At 39.5% G+C, this 21,395-nt stretch overlaps 1 protein-coding gene across 12 annotated transcripts; it reads right to left on the minus strand.

The window, feature by feature from the left end:
* Window positions 1–1,657: 1,657 nt before the first annotated feature.
* ddhd2 (DDHD domain containing 2) lies at window positions 1,658–21,306 on the minus strand. 12 transcript variants are annotated; one of them, XM_047380574.1, is made up of 21 exons: window positions 21,159–21,306; window positions 20,494–20,650; window positions 17,756–17,948; window positions 16,364–16,557; window positions 16,141–16,230; window positions 14,830–14,950; window positions 14,672–14,761; window positions 14,451–14,592; window positions 14,103–14,311; window positions 13,947–14,008; window positions 13,742–13,861; window positions 10,723–10,818; window positions 10,378–10,533; window positions 10,249–10,275; window positions 9,730–9,885; window positions 9,256–9,358; window positions 9,014–9,175; window positions 8,716–8,817; window positions 3,991–4,062; window positions 3,590–3,761; window positions 1,658–3,482 (listed from the first exon to the last, which is right to left on the minus strand). In XM_047380574.1, the coding sequence occupies exons 2-21, from the start codon at window positions 20,590–20,592 to the stop codon at window positions 3,401–3,403; spliced, it is 2,448 nt and encodes an 815-aa protein (XP_047236530.1). In that variant the 5' UTR covers window positions 20,593–20,650; window positions 21,159–21,306; the 3' UTR covers window positions 1,658–3,400. The 12 variants fall into 12 exon arrangements, 8 of the variants coding, with proteins under 8 accessions (XP_047236530.1, XP_047236532.1, XP_047236534.1 ...); XM_047380576.1 differs by lacking the exon at window positions 10,249–10,275; XM_047380578.1 differs by lacking the exon at window positions 3,991–4,062 and having other exon boundaries at window positions 3,590–3,758.
* Between the last annotated feature and the right edge of the window lie 89 nt (window positions 21,307–21,395).

The following is a 21,395-nucleotide window of genomic DNA, read 5'->3' on the forward strand; positions in this document are numbered from 1 at the left end:
TGGCATGGAGGCAATCAGCCTGTGACACTGCTGAGGTCTTATGGAGGTCCAGGATGCTTCGATAGCGGCCTTTAGCTCATCCAGAGTGTTGGGTCTTGAGTCTCTCAACGTTCTCTTCACAATATCCCACAGATTCTCTATGGGGTTCAGGTCAGGAGAGTTGGCAGGCCAATTGAGCACAGTGATACCATGGTCAGTAAACCATTTACCAGTGGTTTTGGCACTGTGAGCAGGTGCCAGGTCGTGCTGAAAAATGAAATCTTCATCTCCATAAAGCTTTTCAGCAGATGGAAGCATGAAGTGCTCCAAAATCTCCTGATAGCTAGCTGCATTGACCCTGCCCTTGATAAAACACAGTGGACCAACACCAGCAGCTGACACGGCACCCCAGATCATCACTGACTGTGGGTACTTGACACTGGACTTCTGGCATTTTGGCATTTCCTTCTCCCCAGTCTTCCTCCAGACTCTGGCACCTTAATTTCCGAATGACATGCAGAATTTGCTTTCATCCGAAAAAAGTACTTTGGACCACTGAGCAACAGTCCAGTGCTGCTTCTCTGTAGCCCAGGTCAGGCGCTTCTGCCGCTGTTTCTGGTTCAAAAGTGGCTTGACCTGGGGAATGCGGCACCTGTAGCCCATTTCCTGCACACGCCTGTACACGGTGGCTCTGGATGTTTCTACTCCAGACTCAGTCCACTGCTTCCGCAGGTCCCCCAAGGTCTGGAATCGGCCCTTCTCCACAATCTTCCTCAGTGTCCGGTCACCTCTTCTCGTTGTGCAGCGTTTTCTGCCACACTTTTTCCTTCCCACAGACTTCCCACTGAGGTGCCTTGATACAGCACTCTGGGAACAGCCTATTCGTTCAGAAATTTCTGTCTGTGTCTTACCCTCTTGCTTGAGGGTGTCAATAGTGGCCTTCTGGACAGCAGTCAGGTCGGCAGTCTTACCCATGATTGGGGTTTTGATTGATGAACCAGACTGGGAGTTTTAAAGGCCTCAGGAATCTTTTGCAGGTGTTTAGAGTTAACTTGTTGATTCAGATGATTAGGTTCATAGCACGTTTAGAGACCCTTTTAATGATATGCTAATTTTGTGAGATAAGAATTTTGGGTTTTCATGAGCTGTATGCCAAAATCATCCGTATTAAGACAATAAAAGACCTGAAATATTTCAGTTAGTGTGCAATGAATCTAAAATATATGAATGTTTAATTTTCATCATGACATAATGGAAAATAATGAACTTTATCACAATATGCTAATATTTTGAGAAGGACCTGTAAATGTAAAATACTGCAGTGACATTGCCCGTTATGGGTATCTGAAGTGTTGGTTCTGTTAGTAACTCCAAAACCATAAGAACCTATGTGTTCTGCTGGACTAAAACTCAAAATTGTAATCTGACAAATGAATGATAAAGCTAACAGTATTTTCAGAAACCTTTTATTTTAATCTGAATTATAGATTAAATTCAGACATGATCTTTGCTTTGTATCTGAAAAGGTACTTAAGTCTTGAACCTCAAACATTTTCCAAACTCAAATTTTATTTTCTTTCTTTTCCAGACTTTGTAAATGTCTTGAAATATATTTTAAGACTGAGTAGGAGCCCTGCAAGAGTAAAACTGTTTCAATAAACTACCCCCGAAAAACAAATACGTAAGTAATATCTTTATTATGGTCAAATAAAACATGAAGCCACAATCATAAAGGTATATATTTTGAGAGCATTTCTCCTTTTTGGCATGAATCAGCAACTGTGAAGTGCTACAACAGAGGCTGTGGAAATTAGGATTATGTTAAGGGAGTTAAAATACTGCTGTGACTGATATGACTCTGATATCTACAGAGACAATAGTGATGTTTTAAGGGATATTGTAGTGAGAAATCTGTGCTTTCTCAACCGAAGGAAATAAACAGTCCCAATGGGTTTATTTCACAAATGTTTCATTCAAAAGATTGTGATCAATTTACTTTTTGGTGCAGGGCTATGGTTGCCATAACAGGGCATAAAAAAACAAATCCTATACATTTATTACTGGGACAAAAAGGATTTTAAAGTTAGTGATCTGGGATTGGTTTTTCAACATGAACATACCCATAATTTTACTACAAAACAAACTGAAAGCTTTGGAAGATAACTTTTGTCTTTCTAAATAATAAAATAAATAAAAATGATTTTTATTGCTTGCTGCAGAAAGAAACTGAAATTTAAAGGACCTTAATAGGCAGCAATCTCTAAACAAAACAGAAATGCATGCATTACAGGCAGGAAAGGTAACGAATTTATACATAAAGACAAAGGACGACCATATAATTTAGACTATGGATATAAAATAAAACTAAAGATATTAAATAGCTTTCTGTTTGTAAATCAACAACAATTTCATTTATAGAGTGCTGGTATGAACTTCAGATAAAGTTGCCCCGATGAGTTGGAGCATTGGTAGAGGCCTTTTTGTAAAATCTATACAAACTTTGTAGCAGATACGAAAAAAAAAAAAGATATGTTGCATGCGTACATAAAGAAAAGACAATCCTGTTGCCTTTTAAAGAACCCGCCTTTCCACACACTGCAACAACTCTTCAGAGGATTGATGCTATAGATACATGTGATAAATATGATCAAATACAAATAGAAACAAACAGGAAGGTAAACATTATTTTGGTTTACATAACACCATATGCTGATTGAAATAAGATGAGTGAAGCTAACATTACTGTATAACTAAAAAAAATGCAGGAGCGGCAGCTTTGGGCTTCAAGCTGTTTTATTACAGAAGGAGAACAATTGTAGCTGCCGACAAACTCGTAACAGAAACAAAACCTTCATTGTTAAACAGAAAACAAACAACCTCAGCTGTTTCTTATGTGATAATATCATTTTTTGGTCAATGTAGCCTAAAGTGGTAAATAAAAGATCAGGTTATGGTATTTAAAAAAAATAAATACTTCCCTTCTGCTGCATTGCAAAGACATGTTGGCTAAAAACGTATTACCCCCTGACATGCAATAGAGGACTGTGTGCGTTTTTTAGTAATTATGATCATATTTCTTTATTTTACATGGGCATGAGGTCATGTCAACTGTAAAAGTGCTAATAAATTTTAATATTTAGTCAAAAAAGTGCATTGGTTGGGTCTTGAGAAACTATTAGAACTAAATTCAAACATATAGATTTGAGAAATGGCTGTGGAGCCACCACTAACACAAACAAGCTTAGACAAACGCACGTAAACCAAGATCACCTGACTGCAGCACACCAGCCAGGCAGCAGTCAGGTAACACACAGGTAGTAAGGCATTCTGGAGACGATTGTCTTTCAGTTTCTGGCTCTGTCAGTTCTTCTTCACTTTCAGATAACGGCCATAAAAGCAAATCTCCATTCACACTCATTTGTTACTGTTGTGGCTGTTCAAAAGCCACGCCGAGCTTGTCGTAAATCTCCTTCAGCAGCAGCAGAGCCGTGTCCTCAGATTCCCTAACAGACAGATCATTTGTTTGAGCGACAGACTTTTCAAGAGAATAAAAGGGAGAATTCAGGTACATATGAACACAGCTGCAGCAGTGCAGGTATATGTGACTCACCAGTAACAGAGGTGAGACTGGATGGCAAACAAGTATTCGTTGAAGCTCTCAATGGGTTTTTCCTGGAGCACATAGTCGATCCGGCGCCCTCCGTTCAGCATCCCCATTTCAATCTCTGGCTGCTCAGTCTGCTCTGCTAACCCTGAACATTCAGCTTCTGTGTACACTCCTGCTGCAACAGAAGTCAATACAAAAGAGGGTTTACATGCAGACATTAAAGCTATGAGCAGCAGCATCTGTCTGACATTTTCTACTGAAAGTCAGACAGAAACACAGAAACAAGAGGTCAAACAACAAGAGAATGACTGCTATCTGCAGCCATTAATGTTAGAATTATACAATCAATTCCTGAGACCAGTGTCTGAATTATTGTAGAATATACCTTCAAATAATTGGTATACCTTTACACAATGTGTAATGCTGTCCTGTTGTAGAGTTGTCAGGAAATGCTTTAAGGAATTCAGCTAAATTGTCTGATCAAACAGAGAGAAACAAAATAACTTTTACAAAGACATGTGGGAACACTTTATTTTTGCACATGTTCTATATTTACATAAAATCTGTTCACAATATGATTTTCCAGCCTTGTTTGCCCAATCTCTCGCTCTCTGTCTGGACTGATCTGGGTCTCCACAACACTCACACCTGCTAATGTTATACTTCAAGAAAACTAATTGTCTACCCCTGTAGTAAACCTAACGGCTGTTTGATGATCATATTCCTTCATGTACAAAGGTCAGTAGGATAAAGGAATTACGGTTCTCTAGAGATTAGACAGAGCTTAGCTGTTTAATGTCATTGCTTCTGTTGCATCAGAATTGTCTAAAGTTAGCCTCCATTACATTTCTTAGCTTATTAAAAGAAAAAACAAGGTGAAAGACAGGGCTAGAAAAACTTCACCCACAAACGCCTGCTTTCCAATAAATGGACACCCATTCTTTTGTAAAGAGAACACACCCGTATTCAACTGACCAGTCTGCTTTTAGATAAGGTGACAGTTTTTTCTCCCACAGCAGAGAGGATGTTTGGTCAGATTTTGGTTTGAGGTGAATCAGTTTTAAAAAAGGGTCTTTATTCCTTACTTTTATATTTCACATTTTATTGATAGTCATTTATTTATCCGCTGGCCTGCCTACCTTTATTACTTGATGAGTCAGATATAAGATGAGTTGTTGTAAAGGCTGCGATTGTGGTTCATCAGTAAGTTTACTGATGAACCACACCTCAGGAATCTGCGCAGGGACAAAGAAGAAGCTCACAGCAGTGGAGATTGGGCGCGGTACAGGCAGGCCAGGAACAAACTAACAAAGGAGATCAAAGCAGACAAGAGAAGCTACAGTGAGAAGCTGAAGAACAGCCTTTCTACTGGTGACACTTCAGCTGTATGGACCGGTCTGAGAAACCTGACTGCCTACAGGAGCCCCCCCACCCATCCTGAACAGAGACCTCAACTGGCCAACCGTCTGAATGGCTTCTACTGCAGACATGACAAGAAGCCGTTCACACCTCAAATCATCTCCTCTACATCCCATTTAGGAACAAATTCCTCCCATAAAGTAACCAACCCCCCACCATCAGATCCTCTGCCTGCACTAAAGATCTCAGAGGAAGAGGTAAACAGGCTCTTTCAGCGCATGAAAACAAAGAAAGCTGGAGGACCTGATAACGTCTCCCCATCATGTCTGAAAGCCTGCGCAAATCAACTTGCTCCGATCTTCACAAGGATCTTCAACAAATCACTGGAGAAATGTGAGGTCCCCTCCTGCCTCAAACGATCCACCATCATCCTAGTTCCCAAGAAACCCACCATCGTAGGATTAAATGACTACAGGTCTGTAGCCCTGATGTCTGTAGTCATGAAATCCTTTGAGCGGCTGGTGCTGAAGCACCTGAAAGACATCACAGGCCCCCTGCTGGACCCCCTGCAGTTTGCTTACCGAGCAAACAGGTCGGCAGATGATGCTGTTAACTTAGGTCTACACTTAATCCTGCAACACCTCGACCATCCAGGGACGTACGCCAAGATCCTGTTTGTAGACTTCAGCTCGGCCTTTAACACTATCATACCAGACATCCTCCACCAGAAGCTCACACAGCTCAACGTCCCAGCCTCCACCTGTCAGTGGATCAACAGCTTCCTGACGGACCGACAGCAGCAGGTGAGACTGGGGAGCATCTTCTCCCGAACCAGATCAATAAGTACTGGTGCCCCCCAGGACCACTTCAGGTTCTTAGGAACCACCATCTCTGAGGACCTGAGATGGTCTTCACACATAGACACTGTTCGAAAGAAGGCCCAGCAGAGACTTTACTTCCTGAGGCAACTCAAGAAGTTCAACCTTCCACAGAAGCTGCTGGTCATCTTCTACACTGCCATCATTCAATCTGTCCTGTCTTCATCCATCTCAGTGTGGTTTGGCTCATCCACAAAACAGGACAGGTCCAGACTGCAACGAATAATCAGGTCTGCAGAGAGAATCATCAGAGCTGACCTTCCCTCCATCCAGGACTTATACAGGTCTAGGGTCAAGAAAAGAGCTGCTAAAATCTCTGCAGACCCCACACACCCTGCACATAAACTGTTCAGAGTTTTACCTTCAGGCCGCCGCTACAGAGAACTGTTTACTAAAACCAGCCACCACAGAGACAGTTTCTTCCCCCAGGCTGTTTGTCTGATGAACATTCAATAGAGTACAAAACAACAGCATACAGATGTTGCAAATTCACATTTCTACTTATATATGTGTATATTGAACATTGTAAATATGTATATTCTGTAATGCAAAAACAAAACCAAAGAGCAAAGTGTACCAGAGTCAAATTCCTTGTTTGTATGTACAAACTTGGCAATAAAGCTGATTCTGAAACTTAGTCTCCTCAGATGCATGTTGCTTGTAGTCATATATTAAATACGGAGTAAAGGCAAAAATGAATTTTACTCCATTTGGTTCAGATGAATTATTAAATAAAACTGTTTGTACTTTAGTTGACCTCCTCTCCAGAGGGACTAATCAGCTACTAGGATTCCTCTTGAAAACTCTGGAAAAGTATAAAATTTGCTTTAATAAGTTTCCATGTCTGGAATGGCACAGAAACAAAAAACTTAAAAAAGTTAAAAAAAAGCTCTATTAAGAATTGTTTCTTCTTCTTTTTTCTTTACAAAAAAATAAAAAGGTACCAAAATGCATAAACTGTGCTTTAAATAATCAGTATTTAGTGTAAGAAACTCCATTATTTACTTTTACAATCCCAGGAGATACAGATGTTGAAACAAAGCTGATCAAAGTTAGTTCATACACCACAAACGCAGTGACATATCCATCCACTTTAAAAATTAGAAGACAATTTTTAGCATTCTTTTGCTTCATAACTCGTCACACCTACTGATAAGATCTTACTACTAATCTGGTAGGTCCAATGTTAACAGTTTGTACTTAATGCCTGTAATGTTATAAAACAAACACAGGAAAAAGATCTAGAAATGATGTTTGCATTGTGTCCAGAAATATCTGGAACAATGTGATGAAAAATGGGTAACAGACCTGAGTTCCATCTACTCTGTCATATACCTGAAACAAATACTTAAGTCACTACCAGGTTTGTAGAAGACGATTACATGCCGAGGTGGCAAATCCACTATTTGATTCAAGTGTGTTGGACCAGGGACATACTGAGACCCCTGCTCCAGAGCAACCAGAGCTGAAGAGCAGATAGATCTCTGAATCAAGTGCTCCCTCACTACTATAGATACAAATGAACAGCACCTTACTTTTGGAGACAAATCTGAGATGATTCACTTTTGCTTGTCATTATCACACACTCTGTACTTGATAAACACAGTAGCCTTTGACAGTTTTATTACCAATTTAGCAGGAATCAGCATATCACTGCATGTGACGCGAGAGATGATAGATAGTTGTGAATCATGTTGTGTCATTACATGTTCAATTAACCCCTGAGGATGTCATTAAGTTCTACATAAGTTTGTTGAACTTGGGAAACATCTAAAACATGCAGGACCGCGGCTTTTGAGGACTGGAGTTGGAAACCTCGGGCCTATTCAAAAAGACCTTAAAGCTGGACAAAACATTGTTTCCCCTTGTTCCAGCAAAGAGCTGCTGCGAGCTGTTCACTGGGGGTTGAGCACCCATAAAGATCAGATGGAATCACTCCGAAGTATTGTTGTTACCTTGTAAGAGTGATTAAATCACAAACAGAAACAGAACAAACAGTTATTGGGCAGAATCACAACAACAGAAAATAAAAATGTTAAAAGACTATATGAGAAGTCTGTGATAGAGCAACATAGTTGGATTGTTTTGAGGAGCCAGTGTGGACCTAAAGTATGAAGACACTAAAATAATGAAGAGGAATATCATGTGGCAAGGTCACTATTGAGTTGGAATGTACTTCTAACAACGTAACAGAACCTACTTTGTCATCCTTTAGAGTGTGCCAGCTGCTAGTGTCCCAATAGGTTTTCCCAGCTATTTCTGACAATCCAACTTTACAAGCAGTGACTTGACAATCTCGACAATAAAAGGTGAAAATCCTACTTTCAGCTTTCAAACCCATCCTATAATAAAATTCTAATGAAAAGCCATGACTTTGCTTCTAGGGACATACAGAAAGGCAAAAAAAGAAAAATGACAACTCTCAACAGACTGTCCTCATTCACATGATAGAGTGTGCACCAACATGTAGAAGCGATTTTAAAAAAAGGTAGGTTATTTAAAGTCTCCCCTACAGCTAATTAATTACTGTAAAAGGCAAAAATCACATAAGCTCACATAAAAATGTGCTTTATGCCAGATACTCCAATGGGTCATGATGTTGATGCTCAGTGAAGCTGTGAAGGAATTCAGCCAAAAGGAACTCAAAGGTGGAAAGGCATGAATGGGCCTGAGGGAGATTTTGGAAAATTAAACTATCTGTTAAAATGACAACTTGTTCAGCAGGTGGTAAAGTCATGGGGCACAAGGGAGAGTAGAAGAAGACAAGCAGCGAGAGCCTGCGGCAATAATGACAGTCATTACATAAGACTCGCTTTCTATGATCAAAATGGTACAACAGAAGTTAGATGAATTGTCTTACTTAATTCAAGCATTATCTCTATCCTGTCTTACCTTTTAGGTAATGCTTCTGAAGGGCCTTTGGCCACTCCAGTATTTTAGTCCAAAAATCTGTAAACTTGTCTTCTCTCCTAGCAGCAGCAGTGTCTGCTGAGACTGGAGTTCAAAGTCAAGAAGTAAGAGGTGTAGAAGTAGTAAAAAAAAAGAGAGGAGACAGAAGGCAGCAGCATGCAGAGAGAAGTGAGAAGGATTTAAGGACAGAGGGTTATACACCATCTTGTGCATGTTCTCTGTTTGACAGACAGCACCCATAGATAAACTAAGTCACATCCAGAAAAAGAGGTTTTGTCACCTTGATCCTCCTGGGGGGTTGTGTCATTTGTAGTTCCCCCCTCCTCCACTGGGGGCAGTGCAGCAACTGGTAGTCTAGTAAAGGACTGCCAAGCTGTTCGTAATGATCCCAGAACGTTGTTCTTCAAATCCATACTCATTCGGGTTAAGCTGTCTTTCAGTTCTACAAGAGAAGAAGAATAAAGATGAACATAAAAATAATTGTGTCCAACTTAACAGCTGAACAAAGATAAAAAGTGTTACCAAGGTGCATCCTCTTTCTTCCTTTGTGGTGAGGTATAAGCATTGGCTCCAGATCCACTTCTGAAACAATCATGGGCTCGATCCGATAGGCAACAGGGTCATACTAAACAGGAATTCAAACAATACAAGATGACAGCATCCTGTTAGATGACAAACTCTCATTTAAGCCTTCAAAACAAGTTTTCTTTATCGACATGAGATGCATCAAATGAAAAATAAAATAAAATTTATGCTAATAATAACAAATAAAATAAAGCAGTCAGTCAATTTTCAAAAACCTACACTGGTCAAAATTAAACATGAAACATTTAAAAAAAAAAAAAGACTGGATGGATGGATGGATGGATGCAAGAATAATTGCAAAATTTCTTCCATACTCTATTTTCTCCTTACATATTTATCCAATCCTGAAAGAAAAAGCTTAAATCAAACATCATAACTTTCCAGACTGTGCAGAAACCATTGGAGACTCACTGGATGGTAGATGTTGTAAAAGCTCTTGCATGTGGGGAACGAGTAGTTGGGATCGATGCGTTTTAGTCCTCGTACAGTCAGGAACATCCCAATCGGAGAACCAAAAGCAAAAAATGTCTGAGGGTAAAATGCCAGCTGAGGGTATTCAATGGACACCTGTGAGGGGTTTAGGTAAAGTTAGCGAAAGTAAAACAAAAAAAAACATGAACTTCATTTAAAAAAGATGGACTCGTTTTGTCATCAGTTACATAGGTCGGGAGGTGAATGAAGAGATGGCCAGCCATGCAGGGTGATACAATAAAATGTATAAATACACACACAGAGTGTGTTTTTTGGGTATAACACTTTGCTTTTAGTTGGAACAGACTGTAACAGAGTCATGGACATTCTTTAGTAAGCTGTCACTTCAATTCAGTTGCCAAGACTGCACTGTACACAAAGGAAACATCAAGTCAAAGTGAAATCAAACACATCAAGAGTCAAGACCTGAGGAGAAAGAGGACACCATGTAAGACACACCTGTCCCTTGGCTATGCCTCCATTGGACTTTCCAGGCAAGCAGGGAGAGGAAAAAAGCAGGAACGGTGACGCAACAAAGCCTCCCCCCCAAAGCGCAAAATAAACACTCTTTGTGTGTTTGTGTGCTACCTGTCCAATGCCGACATCGAAGTATTCATAGTCCACAGCACTGGTGATAGAAGGCTCTCTGTGGAAGAGGAGTTGCTGGGCCGGCTGGCCAGCACCACTGGCCAGAAAAGGTGGAACAGACTCCAAGGTCTGATCCCCCACTGCTGTCTTGCAGTCCTATTTAGATTTATAAAAAATAAGTCAACCTTGTAAATAATAGCAAAAACTAAAGAATAAGAGCTGAAAAATGAAATAAATGTACTTGCAACAACTGCCCGCTTCTGACTGATTTATACTCTATACCTGCTTCCTTACGGTATTGGTTCAATAGGGTTTAATATAAGAGAACACGTCTTAATGGCTGACCTCTGGAAACCACTTCTTCTTGATGTAGTGTAAAATCTTCTTTCGAGGTCCGAGAGGAATTCCTAAATCTCGAAGATCACTGTCTTGGCAGAGAGCCTAAAATGAAAAATAAAATCTTTTTCAAATATTTACCATATGCAGAATCTTTATTTCTCAGTCCTCTATTTCTAGTTGTACTGTGCCTTACTGATTTAATTTGTACAGACATTTGCAGCACCCCACAAAAGGATTCATACCCATAAACCTGTTTCATTACAACCACAAACTTCAATGTCTTTTAAAGGGATTTTATGTGATAGACCCAAAACACAAAACAGGTACATCGCAAAAAAAAAGAATATCGTGAAAAAATATAATATTCTTTTGTCACTTATTTCAGAAAGTGAAACTCAAAAACTCAATTCAGTGTCTCAGAATATCTGAATATTGTAAAAAAAAGTTCAATATAGGAAACTTTATGGTGTCACACCGAAATCAGCTAATTAACTCAAAACACCTGCGAAGGTTACCTGAGCCTCTAAACGATCTCTCACTCTGGGTCAATAGGCGACACAATCATGGGAAAAACTGCTGACTCGACAGATCTCCAGAAGACAGTCATTGACAACCTTCACAAGGAGGGTAAGCAACTAAATGTCATTGCAAAAGAAGCCGGATGTTCACAGAGGGCTATATCCAAACATATTCATAAAAAACTCTAGAAACCACAGCTTTAAGAGGATTGTCAAGCAAAATCCATTCAAGAATTGGAGGGAGCTTCACAAGAAGTGGACTGAGGTTGGAGTCAGTGCATCTAGAGCCACTACGCACAGACGAATCCTACACATGGGCTATAAATGTTCCATTCCAACAAAACCCATGAACCAGAGACAATGTCAGAAGCGACCAGGGCTAAGGAGAAGAAGAACTGGATTGCTGCTCAATGGTCCAAAGTCCTCTTTTCAGATGAAACTAAAGTTTGCATTTCATTTGGAAATCAAAGTCCCAGAGTTTGGAATTTTGGTTCATCATCCATTTTGTGAGCCAAACGAACTACTATGCAGCTCAACAGGCATCGCAGCTCTGACGTCACAGGAGGTGAGCTTTATAAGTGCTCGTGGAACGCTCCGACTTTGCTTTTTCCAGCTGAAGCCGAGACCAGTTACCACGCAATAGGAGCAGATTTTTGGAGAATCATAAGCTCGCAAGCGAGTTTTCTTTTCCCCTTTTGCCAAGAAGAAGTTGACCGTTCTTGAGTTTGTCACCGATGTGTGACAGCCCGAGATCCCCCACCTTCTACTCGTTGCTCCAAAGAAGGCTACATGGAGTAATTTTGTTCTTTTCAATCGGCACTGTAGAAATAGCCTGGGCAGGATAAGGTAGGATACTTTAGGGTGATTTATAATCGCCATTCATTTAACCAAATGCAGGGTTTTTTTTGTTGTATGTTGTTTATGCTGACCTGTCTCATTCATGTTTGAATACTGTTGAACTCTGAAGCGCAGGTGAGCAGCAAAGTTGAAGCTCAGCATATTCACTGTGGTTTTGATCAACTGACTCAGTTGGAGTTAAAGCGTGCTTTAAAGCTGACTGAGGCTGCGAACTGAGCCCCGTGTTCATCTCCATTATTTCACTGTTTATGGCTCTTTGTGTTTTCAGCTCTGTTAGCAGGTAAAGAGCTAAGCCGCTCCCGATTGCGTTGCCTGTATGGAAACTCATTGCCTACCACTGATTGTCTTTTCCCATATTCCAAGTCAATATGAATGCATTATTTCTGAATTTAGTTTTAATTATAATTTTGATAAACATTTATAATCAATAATCATAATCCCTTACAGGAGGAAGAGTGGAGGTGCACAGAATCCACGTTCAATCCACGTTGTCCAGAGTGAATTTTCCACAGTCAGCGATGATTTGGTTCTCTGAAGTCCACAGTCAATGCAGCCATTTACCAGGACTTGTTAGAGCACTTCATGCTTCATTCTGCTGATAAGCTTTATGGAAATGTTGATTTCATTTTCCAGCAGGACTTGACACCTGCCCACACTGCCAAAGGTACCAAAAGCTGGTCCAATGACCATGGTGTTACTGGGCTTGATTGGTCAACAAACTGGCCTGACCAGAACCCCATAGAGAAACTATGGGTTATTTTTAAGATGAAGATGAAATACACCAGACCCAACAATGTAGATGACCATAAGATTACTACCAAAGCAACCTGGGCTTCCATTTCACCTGAGCAGAACCACAGGCTGATCACTGATGGTTGATCATTGATGTTATGTAATATCATTTTCTGAGACATTGAATTTTGGGTTTTCATTATCTGTAAGCCATAATCATAAAAGCTACAAGAAATAAAGGCTTGGAATATTTCACTATATGTGAAATGAATCTATATAATATGAATTCCACTTTCTGAAATGGGTGACAAAAATATTGAATTTTTCACGATATTCAAGTTTTGTTTGCTGTACCTGTAATTATAAAGTACTATTAAAATTATACATGTTTCACAATTTTTTACAAATTAAAATCGGCATTTTGACACAACAGCTATTACTTGTGTTCTTCATAAATCTGACCTTTTATGGAAGAGCAGCAAAAGAAAACCATAAGAAGTTAGGTTTAAAGTTATTTATAGTTATTTAGGGGACAAAAAACATTTGGAAAAAGGTGGTGTAGTCAGATAACACAAAGATTGAGCTTTTTGGCCCACATACAAAAAGAACCAGAAAACAAAAACTGCTTATCCCCCTCAGCACAACATTACAGCTGTTAAATTAGTGTTCACAGATACCTTCCACCAAATCTGACTGAGCTTCAGCTATTTTGCAAAAAGAAGGTGTAAAGCTGGTAAAGAAAACAGATTAAGATTTTTGTTTGTAAAAAACATGTAAAAACATTTACTTTGGGTTGGTCCATCACATATCCCGGTAAAGACTTTGAAATGTGTGGCAGTAATTTCAAAAAACAAGGAACTGTTCAAGGCGTATGATTACCTTTGCTAGACAGTGTAAGGGTGAGTGCTTGTGATTACCAGTGATTCCATGTCGACATTTTCTGCCTGCAGAGTTCCCAGGTACTGCTGGAGGCCCAATTTAGTCAGCGTCTGCTCCAACGTCTCACTGTTCACAGAACAATGTTCTCTCGAAGGTACCTTGAAAACGGAAGGTTTTTAAGGTAAAGAAGGACGCAATGTTTTCATCAACCTACTAATGATGTTAGAAATTTTAATGTAATACTCCTTCTCTTGCTCTGGACCCAATCCTCTGATTGGTTAGCAGGTCAAACAGGATCAGAGAACCTGAGTTACAAGAGATAAAATAAACATCAGTAAAGCATTTTTAAGTTTCACCTACACATAACTGTGTGCAATTCTGCGTTTGCAAAAGTCTAACCCAAGCTATGTCCGACTACAGAAAGTGCTCCATCAAATTCTGGGTGTCTCTGCTTAAAGAGGGCGTGTAGCCGGTTGATCTCTGAGGCCACTGTGTCCACTATTGTCTGGCAGTAGGTGGGGCTGTTGTAAAAAAATAAGTCCAGCAGAGTGTCGTTGGTGAAATGTCTGAGGCGGCTGATGCTGGGTAAAGTGATCCTCTGAATGTCCCTAAAATTTGGGGGAGGAGGCGGAAAATAAGAGCACAGACGTTGTTTTTTTTCCTTTTTAGCCTTCAATTTAAACAATGTAAAGGAGAACCGAACAGAATTATATATTTTTTGCCATTCCTGTGTCTCTTCTTACGTACTCATCCACACCAGTGGCATCCCCATGCAGAGCACTATGCCAGTTGACAGGAAGGAATTCAACTCGACCCACATGGCCTTCCTGCTGCGAACGCTTATAGTGGGAGGCCAGGAGGCACAGCGAAACACTCCTGAAGTCATTTACTGAAGACAGACAAGAACCAAAGAGAGTCTTCAATGCACATTTAAGAAAATACATGCACAATCACACAGACAAACTTACCACACTGTATGATGGATCTAAAGCGCAAGTCACATGCAGGACCAATGCCATGAACCATAAAGACCAGATGATCCACCTTCTCCGGTTCACCTGAAAACAAACATGATAAGAGCAGGTCCTTAACTTCTTATGATCTGACGGCAAAAGGACACACATACCATCAGGTATCTCTACAAAGATGTTCTCTACTCCCCTCTTGACTGTGCGAGGGCGTGTCTGCTCCGACGGAGAGGAAACCCACTCATCCTGCATTCCTATTGGCTGATAATGCATTATCAGCTAAAAAAGGGACAAACGAAAAATATTTTTGAGGAGGGACCCCTGCAGCTCATTTAAAGTCTTTAGTTTTTTTTTGTTTAAAACATATAACACTTCTTTGTGGCACATTTTGCTTGACACATGTCCTTGCATTCTTTATAGTTAAAACCATTTGCATTGAACTTTGAGTAAAACGGCAGCAGGATGCATATACAGTCATGTAAACAATAAGGAGACCCTGTTAAAAAACTGCTTCTCCAAAGAAATGTTCACAAATCAATTTCTAATATTTTTCTCTTGAAAAGAAAGATTTATTTACAGTTAATCTTGCCGAACAAATGATATCAACAAACATGCTTTGTAGTTGTAGATCCTACTCTCTAAGAGCTAAGTGTTACCAATTCCAAACTCTGACAGTCCCACCTCCATGCTTCACATTTGGAAGCATTATTCCAGAACTTTAGTCTGGTCTTCAAGGTTTCCTCCTTGGATGCCCCCTCTCTTTTTGATTGCAGATCTTTTACTTGTAGATTATTTTCCTTAGAGTAAAACAGCTAATTTCAAATTCTTTTTTGACCTCCTTAAATTCCCTTACCAGACTTTTCATCTGCTACAACCTTCTTTCTGAAAGCGTCAGACAACCCTTTGGCAACACCGTGGTGTTAACTCTCACTTCAACAGTCAGGAACACACCAAACTAGGTTTAAACAGGGCAAACCTCCTTTAAAATGTGCACCTGATGTGATATGCCTGTGTGTAATTCTTAGCCAATTTTAGTAGGAATAATGTGGGGGTGTCCTATTATTTTTGCTTCAGTTTTTGTTGTTTATTTTCACTACTTTAATTTTTATGCATTGATAAAAATGATATTAAATATCCATGTGACCAAATATGTTAGAGAAACACAGGCTGTAATAGGGTCCCATTATTTTATCATGGCTGCATTTTGTAAAATTTATATTTTATTAATACATTAATAAAATCTGTATTTCCATCTCAATTTTGCCTCCAAATATTCCCATAAACATTGTTATTGCAAGCAAATGATTATCATTAACTTTTATTTCAGTCTTTAGGAACAATGAATGTTATATATTTGCCAACCCTCCTCGGTGAGTATTTATTTTTAATAATTATAATTTTTTTTAAATATAATTAAGCCCTCTGTGAGGTTTCTTCACAGTTAGAAAATCCTTAGCTGAAAACCTCACCTTAGGGTTGTGCAAGATGACTGTCTCCCCAGTGGGAAAGTCTAGTTTCCTTTTCCATTCGTCTAAGGTCACTGCTATCATATAGGCTTCCTGAAAAAAACAGCATAGTTGAGAATGAGTATAGGTGGGAAGAAATGACACTTCTGTCAGCAGCCAAAGTTGGAGAGTAAATTAAGTCATTAGGAAAGTTTTATATAAAAGCAAAGAATGAGTGTCAGATTACCTCCAGACGTTTGCTGAATTCCTCGGAGTAAGGCAAGAACCTTGTGTCCTTATCTCCTTTGTAGAACCAGGTACAGCGGCGGACCTCAGTTGGAGCTTGGTCCCAATAGACAGCATAACGCGTCCTCTCCCTGACACGGACATCATAGCGCTCCCCTTCCACAGCAACCACCAGGTCCTCCTCATTATCTTTTACTGCAAAGAAAAAGGGAAGTTATCTAATGTTTGTCTTTTAAAAAGGATAAAGAAGAAGGCACTCAGGTGATTTATCTCTGGTAATATCTATTTTATTAAATATCCAAGGCCACAGCATGACTGTGACACAGTAATTGAAGGTGTAAAAGCAAGTAGTTTTATACTATATTGTACAGTATACACCTCAATTAGTAAATAACTACTGTATAGTCTCTAAAGTACTGTGCCCACTATAGTTATATTGGTAATATGTTTCCGTTTAAGCTAAATTCACCCACACGGTGTTGTTACTTTCAGTAAAAGTCCCTTTTTCATTTGTTGCTTTAAAGTTTAACAATGGGTTCATTTTAAATGTTTGCTTGGATATGTGAAAAAGATCCCACTGGGAATGTAGAATGCAATATATCATCAAATCACTGATATAAGCATAAAATAAATGCACAAACTGTAAACTACTGAAGAAAAACAGAATTCTCCAGTAGAAACCCCAGGCATGGCACATTTCTTGACACCAAAAGCCATAATTAGTGTTTGCACGATGTCACCATGCAATGTCAAAGATAATCCAGAAATCTCTGTACTGACTGTTTGGAGTTACATTTTAAAACAGCGCAGACAACGTAAAATTCCTTATTTTAGTTTCGCACGGAAACATCTACGTGTTCATGTGCTGTATTCATTCTGTATGTGCTTGCCGAACCGAAAGAGCTAAAAATGTACTGTTACACCCCCAGGAGACAGTTGTGTAAGGACGAATCTTCTTATTTTTCTAGTCAGCTTTTTCCTTTAAGAGTTCGCCACAGCGAGTCATCTGTCATCATCTAACCCTAGCTTCTGCATTTTCCTCATTCACACCCACTACCTTCAAAGGACAATTCAAAATGAAAAATCTTAGCACGTATAAAATTACATATTTTCAACTCCAGATGCTTAAATATCCACTGCAGTGGGATCCACCGACACCCACCCTGAAACGAAAGTTCACCTGAGAGGACCGTCTCCAAACAAGTAGAGAAAATCGCCCTAAAGGGTGGGGGGTGAGTGCTGAGTGACCTTTAGGTCAAGGATCGTAGTACTGTTTTAAAATTTAATTCTTCCAAACTCTTGTCTAACCACTCTGCTATAACATAACTGAACTTCAAACAGCGAATAGTAATTATGATAACTATTTATGTCCAAGATGCTTATCGTTCCTTACAAGTGTTGCAAGCATGCTCTAGTTTGTCAGAGTCCTCTCTGCTGAAGGGATGCCAGGAGGCGCTGTCATCTGCCCCACGACAGAAGAACCAGTGAGGCTGTACCTCTTGGTACGGAGGTGGAACCGACTCCATGTCCAGCATCTCAAAAGAGGACATGGAGGAAGGAGAAACCTCATCCAAAACAGGAGAAACCTAAAGAAAAAACAAAAACAGCAATATGGTTAAATCTGAAAGCATTACCTCCTCCTGATTCAAGCTATAATCCTCTGTAATGAAATGAAAAACAAATGCCTCCTACTGATGGTTATGTCTGGTTTATGTCTTCCTTTTTAAATGGTGCGGTTTACTGGTCAGCTCTGCAGTTACAACCACGAGAATAATCTGAACAAAGTCTGCACTCTCCTACTCAAATCCCATCAAGTGAGCTCAGGCCATTACATAAAGCAAAGGGCAGTCAGGAAACAAAAGATCAGACCACCTCTGGATCAAACGAACAAAGCCTTGTTGTATTTGTCCCTCATCTACAAGCTTTGTCTTGTCTGTTCTGCTGACTCAAACCTAGCCACAGCTTGTAAACAATTGATTTCCACCGAATTTCTTATGTCTAATAAAAAACAATACAACCAGTAATACGACTTCTGTTATAGCGTGCCGAACGGTAGAACCTTCCACCGTCTCACACCACAACCACCCACAGAACGCAACTGCCAAATCCTTCAAGCTGTTACACTTTTCCAATCTTATTATTTAAGAATGTGCACAAAGCAGGGGTACACTCCTTCAATAAGGGAAACTGGAATGTGACAGGAAAACAATTCCTAAGAAATAAATCCCATTGATTCCTTGGAAAATACTCCTGCACAGCTGTAGGGTATGCATCTTTATTGTCTCTAATGGAGCAGTTACCAAGTCCAGCATTTAATTAATTAATAAATAAAAATCATATAGCGGAATGTGCTTAATTGGAGATTTTATACAGAATTTGAATAGGTGAAGCTAAAACTACGCCACTTGAGGAGTTCTTGATAGAGCATATTTACAGACAAAGAAGGTTTTTCATCTTACATTCAAAATGCATATATTTGTTTGTAGTCATGTTGGCCTAATTACTGCTCAGAGTGTGTTGTACTTTCAGCAAATGGCCTGTTTTAGAATCTATATACTCCACTTAACGATCATTCGTTTACTAAATTAATTGACGATGATTTTAATAATGGATCAATAACGATTAATCGTTTCAGCCCTGGTGAAGATCATAAAAAGAGGGGCAGCATGTAATATCCATCTCTCTCTGGGCAATAGATTGAAGCTCACAGTTTCTATTTCAATCTGCTGTCATGCAGCATAGGCACAATGCTTGAGTTATATTTGCCCTACAAAGCAGGAGCAAAGCAAACACTAGAGATTTACTACGATCTAAATCTAAATAGAGCCATATCAAGAGTTTTACAAATAGAAATGGGTAGGTAACAGGTACCAACATATACGAAGATCTTAAAAAGATTCTAAAGAGCTAAAATCATCCATAATATGATTCTTTCAATAAGATCTCAAAGAAAGTGCTGCAGAGCAGCAATGAGCAGGATGACACTACGACTCTCAAGCTTCTCCCACCAAAACGAAGCTAAGTGTTACACAACTGGTAGCTGGAGCTCAATTTTTCTAGTCAAAGTCACGTAACAGATTAAGTATGATGCCTTCTGGGTTTTGGGATGCATCTCCGCTTAAGAATATTTCAAAGGTTTAAGTTTGAATTCCTTTCAAAATATTTCCTGAAACCAGCAAGTGCTGCTTGAGTTTTAAAAGAGTCTGAGACCTTGAGATACGTATCGGCACAATCTGCAGAAGGCTTTGACCTGCCTAGATTCCAATATTTGTAGGCTACCAAACCTTCAGGCTCTCTATGCCCAAAATATATTTGATGACATTTGTTGTTTATTGCAGCATAAATAGATTTAGAAGGTACGGAGATAGAGAAGCTGTAAAATACAGAAAGCCAAAAGCATCATATGCCAGCAAGAAGAAACTGTTTCAATAAAATCTTGTTGGTGGCCGCTGGATAGACTAATAATTATCTGGTGTCTAGGTTTGCAATGACCCAAAAACAAAAAAATGATCACAAGCCATATCATCATTGCAACATTCACCAATATTCTCATCTATCGCTTGTCTACCTAATTTTGTGCAACCCTAGGCAGAACTGGTGTGCAGGTTGACTCTAACCTTTTATGGTTTTAGGATTGAAAAAAAAAAATCACAATGCAGTTCAAAACCTGGTGCTGAGAATGAGACTGGACAGCAAAAATCAAATGAGCTGCAATAAAATTTCCATGTCAAATTAAATGCATATTGTTTTCAGTAGTAAAGTAACTTCCTATAATAAACTAATACATTTTACCTGATGAATTTACACCTAGAAAGGCAGCAAATGTGCTGTCAAATACTAAAATTAGAATACCTTTTTATTGTCAATAATAAGAATAAGGTCAGTCAGGCATCCTGCACGGTACCGTGCTTCTAAAGACAACAGAAATGCTTTGACAGAATAACTAAACCCAATAGCATCTGTAGAAAGTATAACAGAGCATGAATAGAAACACACCCAGTTATATAAAGCGAAACACACCTAAATGATCCACCATGCTTTGTAAACAAGGGCCAGGAATAAATATATAGTAAGGTTTAAACATATCAGCACCATTTGCATCTTTATATAAAAGCCCATGTGCAGCCTCACCTGTGCCTCAGGTGTGTTGGATGTTGCAGCAGTCTGATTGGGGTTGTCGTTTTGGGCAGCCTGAGAAAGACCCCCTCTGTCACCCTGACTGGATGACATCAGCCCGACCCTCAGCTCTTACCTGAGGGGTGGAGCACAGTCACCGGACCTGGAACAGCTGGAAGCACACAGATTAAAAGGTAAACAGGCAACTAATACATAACTTGTACCACTGCTGTTGTCTTGGAAGAGCATAATAGGCGAAGGAGCTGAGAAACAAGACAGATTAACATCAACTCATACCTTCCCTGGAGCTTCACCGTGAGGTGGTAACTTCTAATCTTTTGATTTAAAGCCTCATTAACTACTGTCCTGTGAATCGTATTAAAATGGAAGATGTAAACAGTCAGGTTTCCGTTAAATTTAGGAAATAAGGGACATATTATAAACTTTACAAACTCAGAAAATAACCTTAAACATAACACGCTAATTTTAACCCTTACTTCACATTTGGTCAGAATGTTTTAAATGACTCGAAGAAACAAAACAGATAATGTTCAGGCCACGGATTGATGCGTGCCATGCTAGCTGAGTAACGGTAACACTACAGTTAAGTTATTTGTTTTCATGTCCTTCTGATGTCACATCACGACATTAACATCATAAAATAGCTGACAAAAACTCACCAAAACCGTCTCATATAGGCCAAAAACAAACGGTCTGTATATGTGTTGGCTAGCTCGGGTTAGCTAACGCTGCTAGCCAAGGACAGTCTCCTGTCAACACAGCTGCTTTCAAGACGGATTTAGGTGTCGTCGGAAACTACAATTACATGTCAGACGTTGTCTTAGAACCGCTCTACCCTCTAAAACTCCCTGTGATAACATGATTATTTAACATTAGGCATGTCAAAAAACATTCAA

This window comes from Girardinichthys multiradiatus, chromosome 12 (assembly GCF_021462225.1).
Source record: "Girardinichthys multiradiatus isolate DD_20200921_A chromosome 12, DD_fGirMul_XY1, whole genome shotgun sequence".
NCBI classification, from domain to species: Eukaryota; Metazoa; Chordata; class Actinopteri; order Cyprinodontiformes; family Goodeidae; genus Girardinichthys; species Girardinichthys multiradiatus.

Excerpts from the sequence above, each read along its gene's own strand:
- ddhd2 (XM_047380574.1), bottom strand. The coding sequence starts at position 20,592 with ATGTCATCCAGTCAGGGTGACAGAGGGGGTCTTTCTCAGGCTGCCCAA. Across the intron at positions 14,312-14,450 it reads GATGCCACTGGTGTGGATGA|GGACATTCAGAGGATCACTT; the intron begins GTACGTAAGAAG and ends CCCAAATTTTAG. Across the intron at positions 9,176-9,255 it reads AAGAAAGAGGATGCACCTTG|AACTGAAAGACAGCTTAACC; the intron begins GTAACACTTTTT and ends CTTCTCTTGTAG.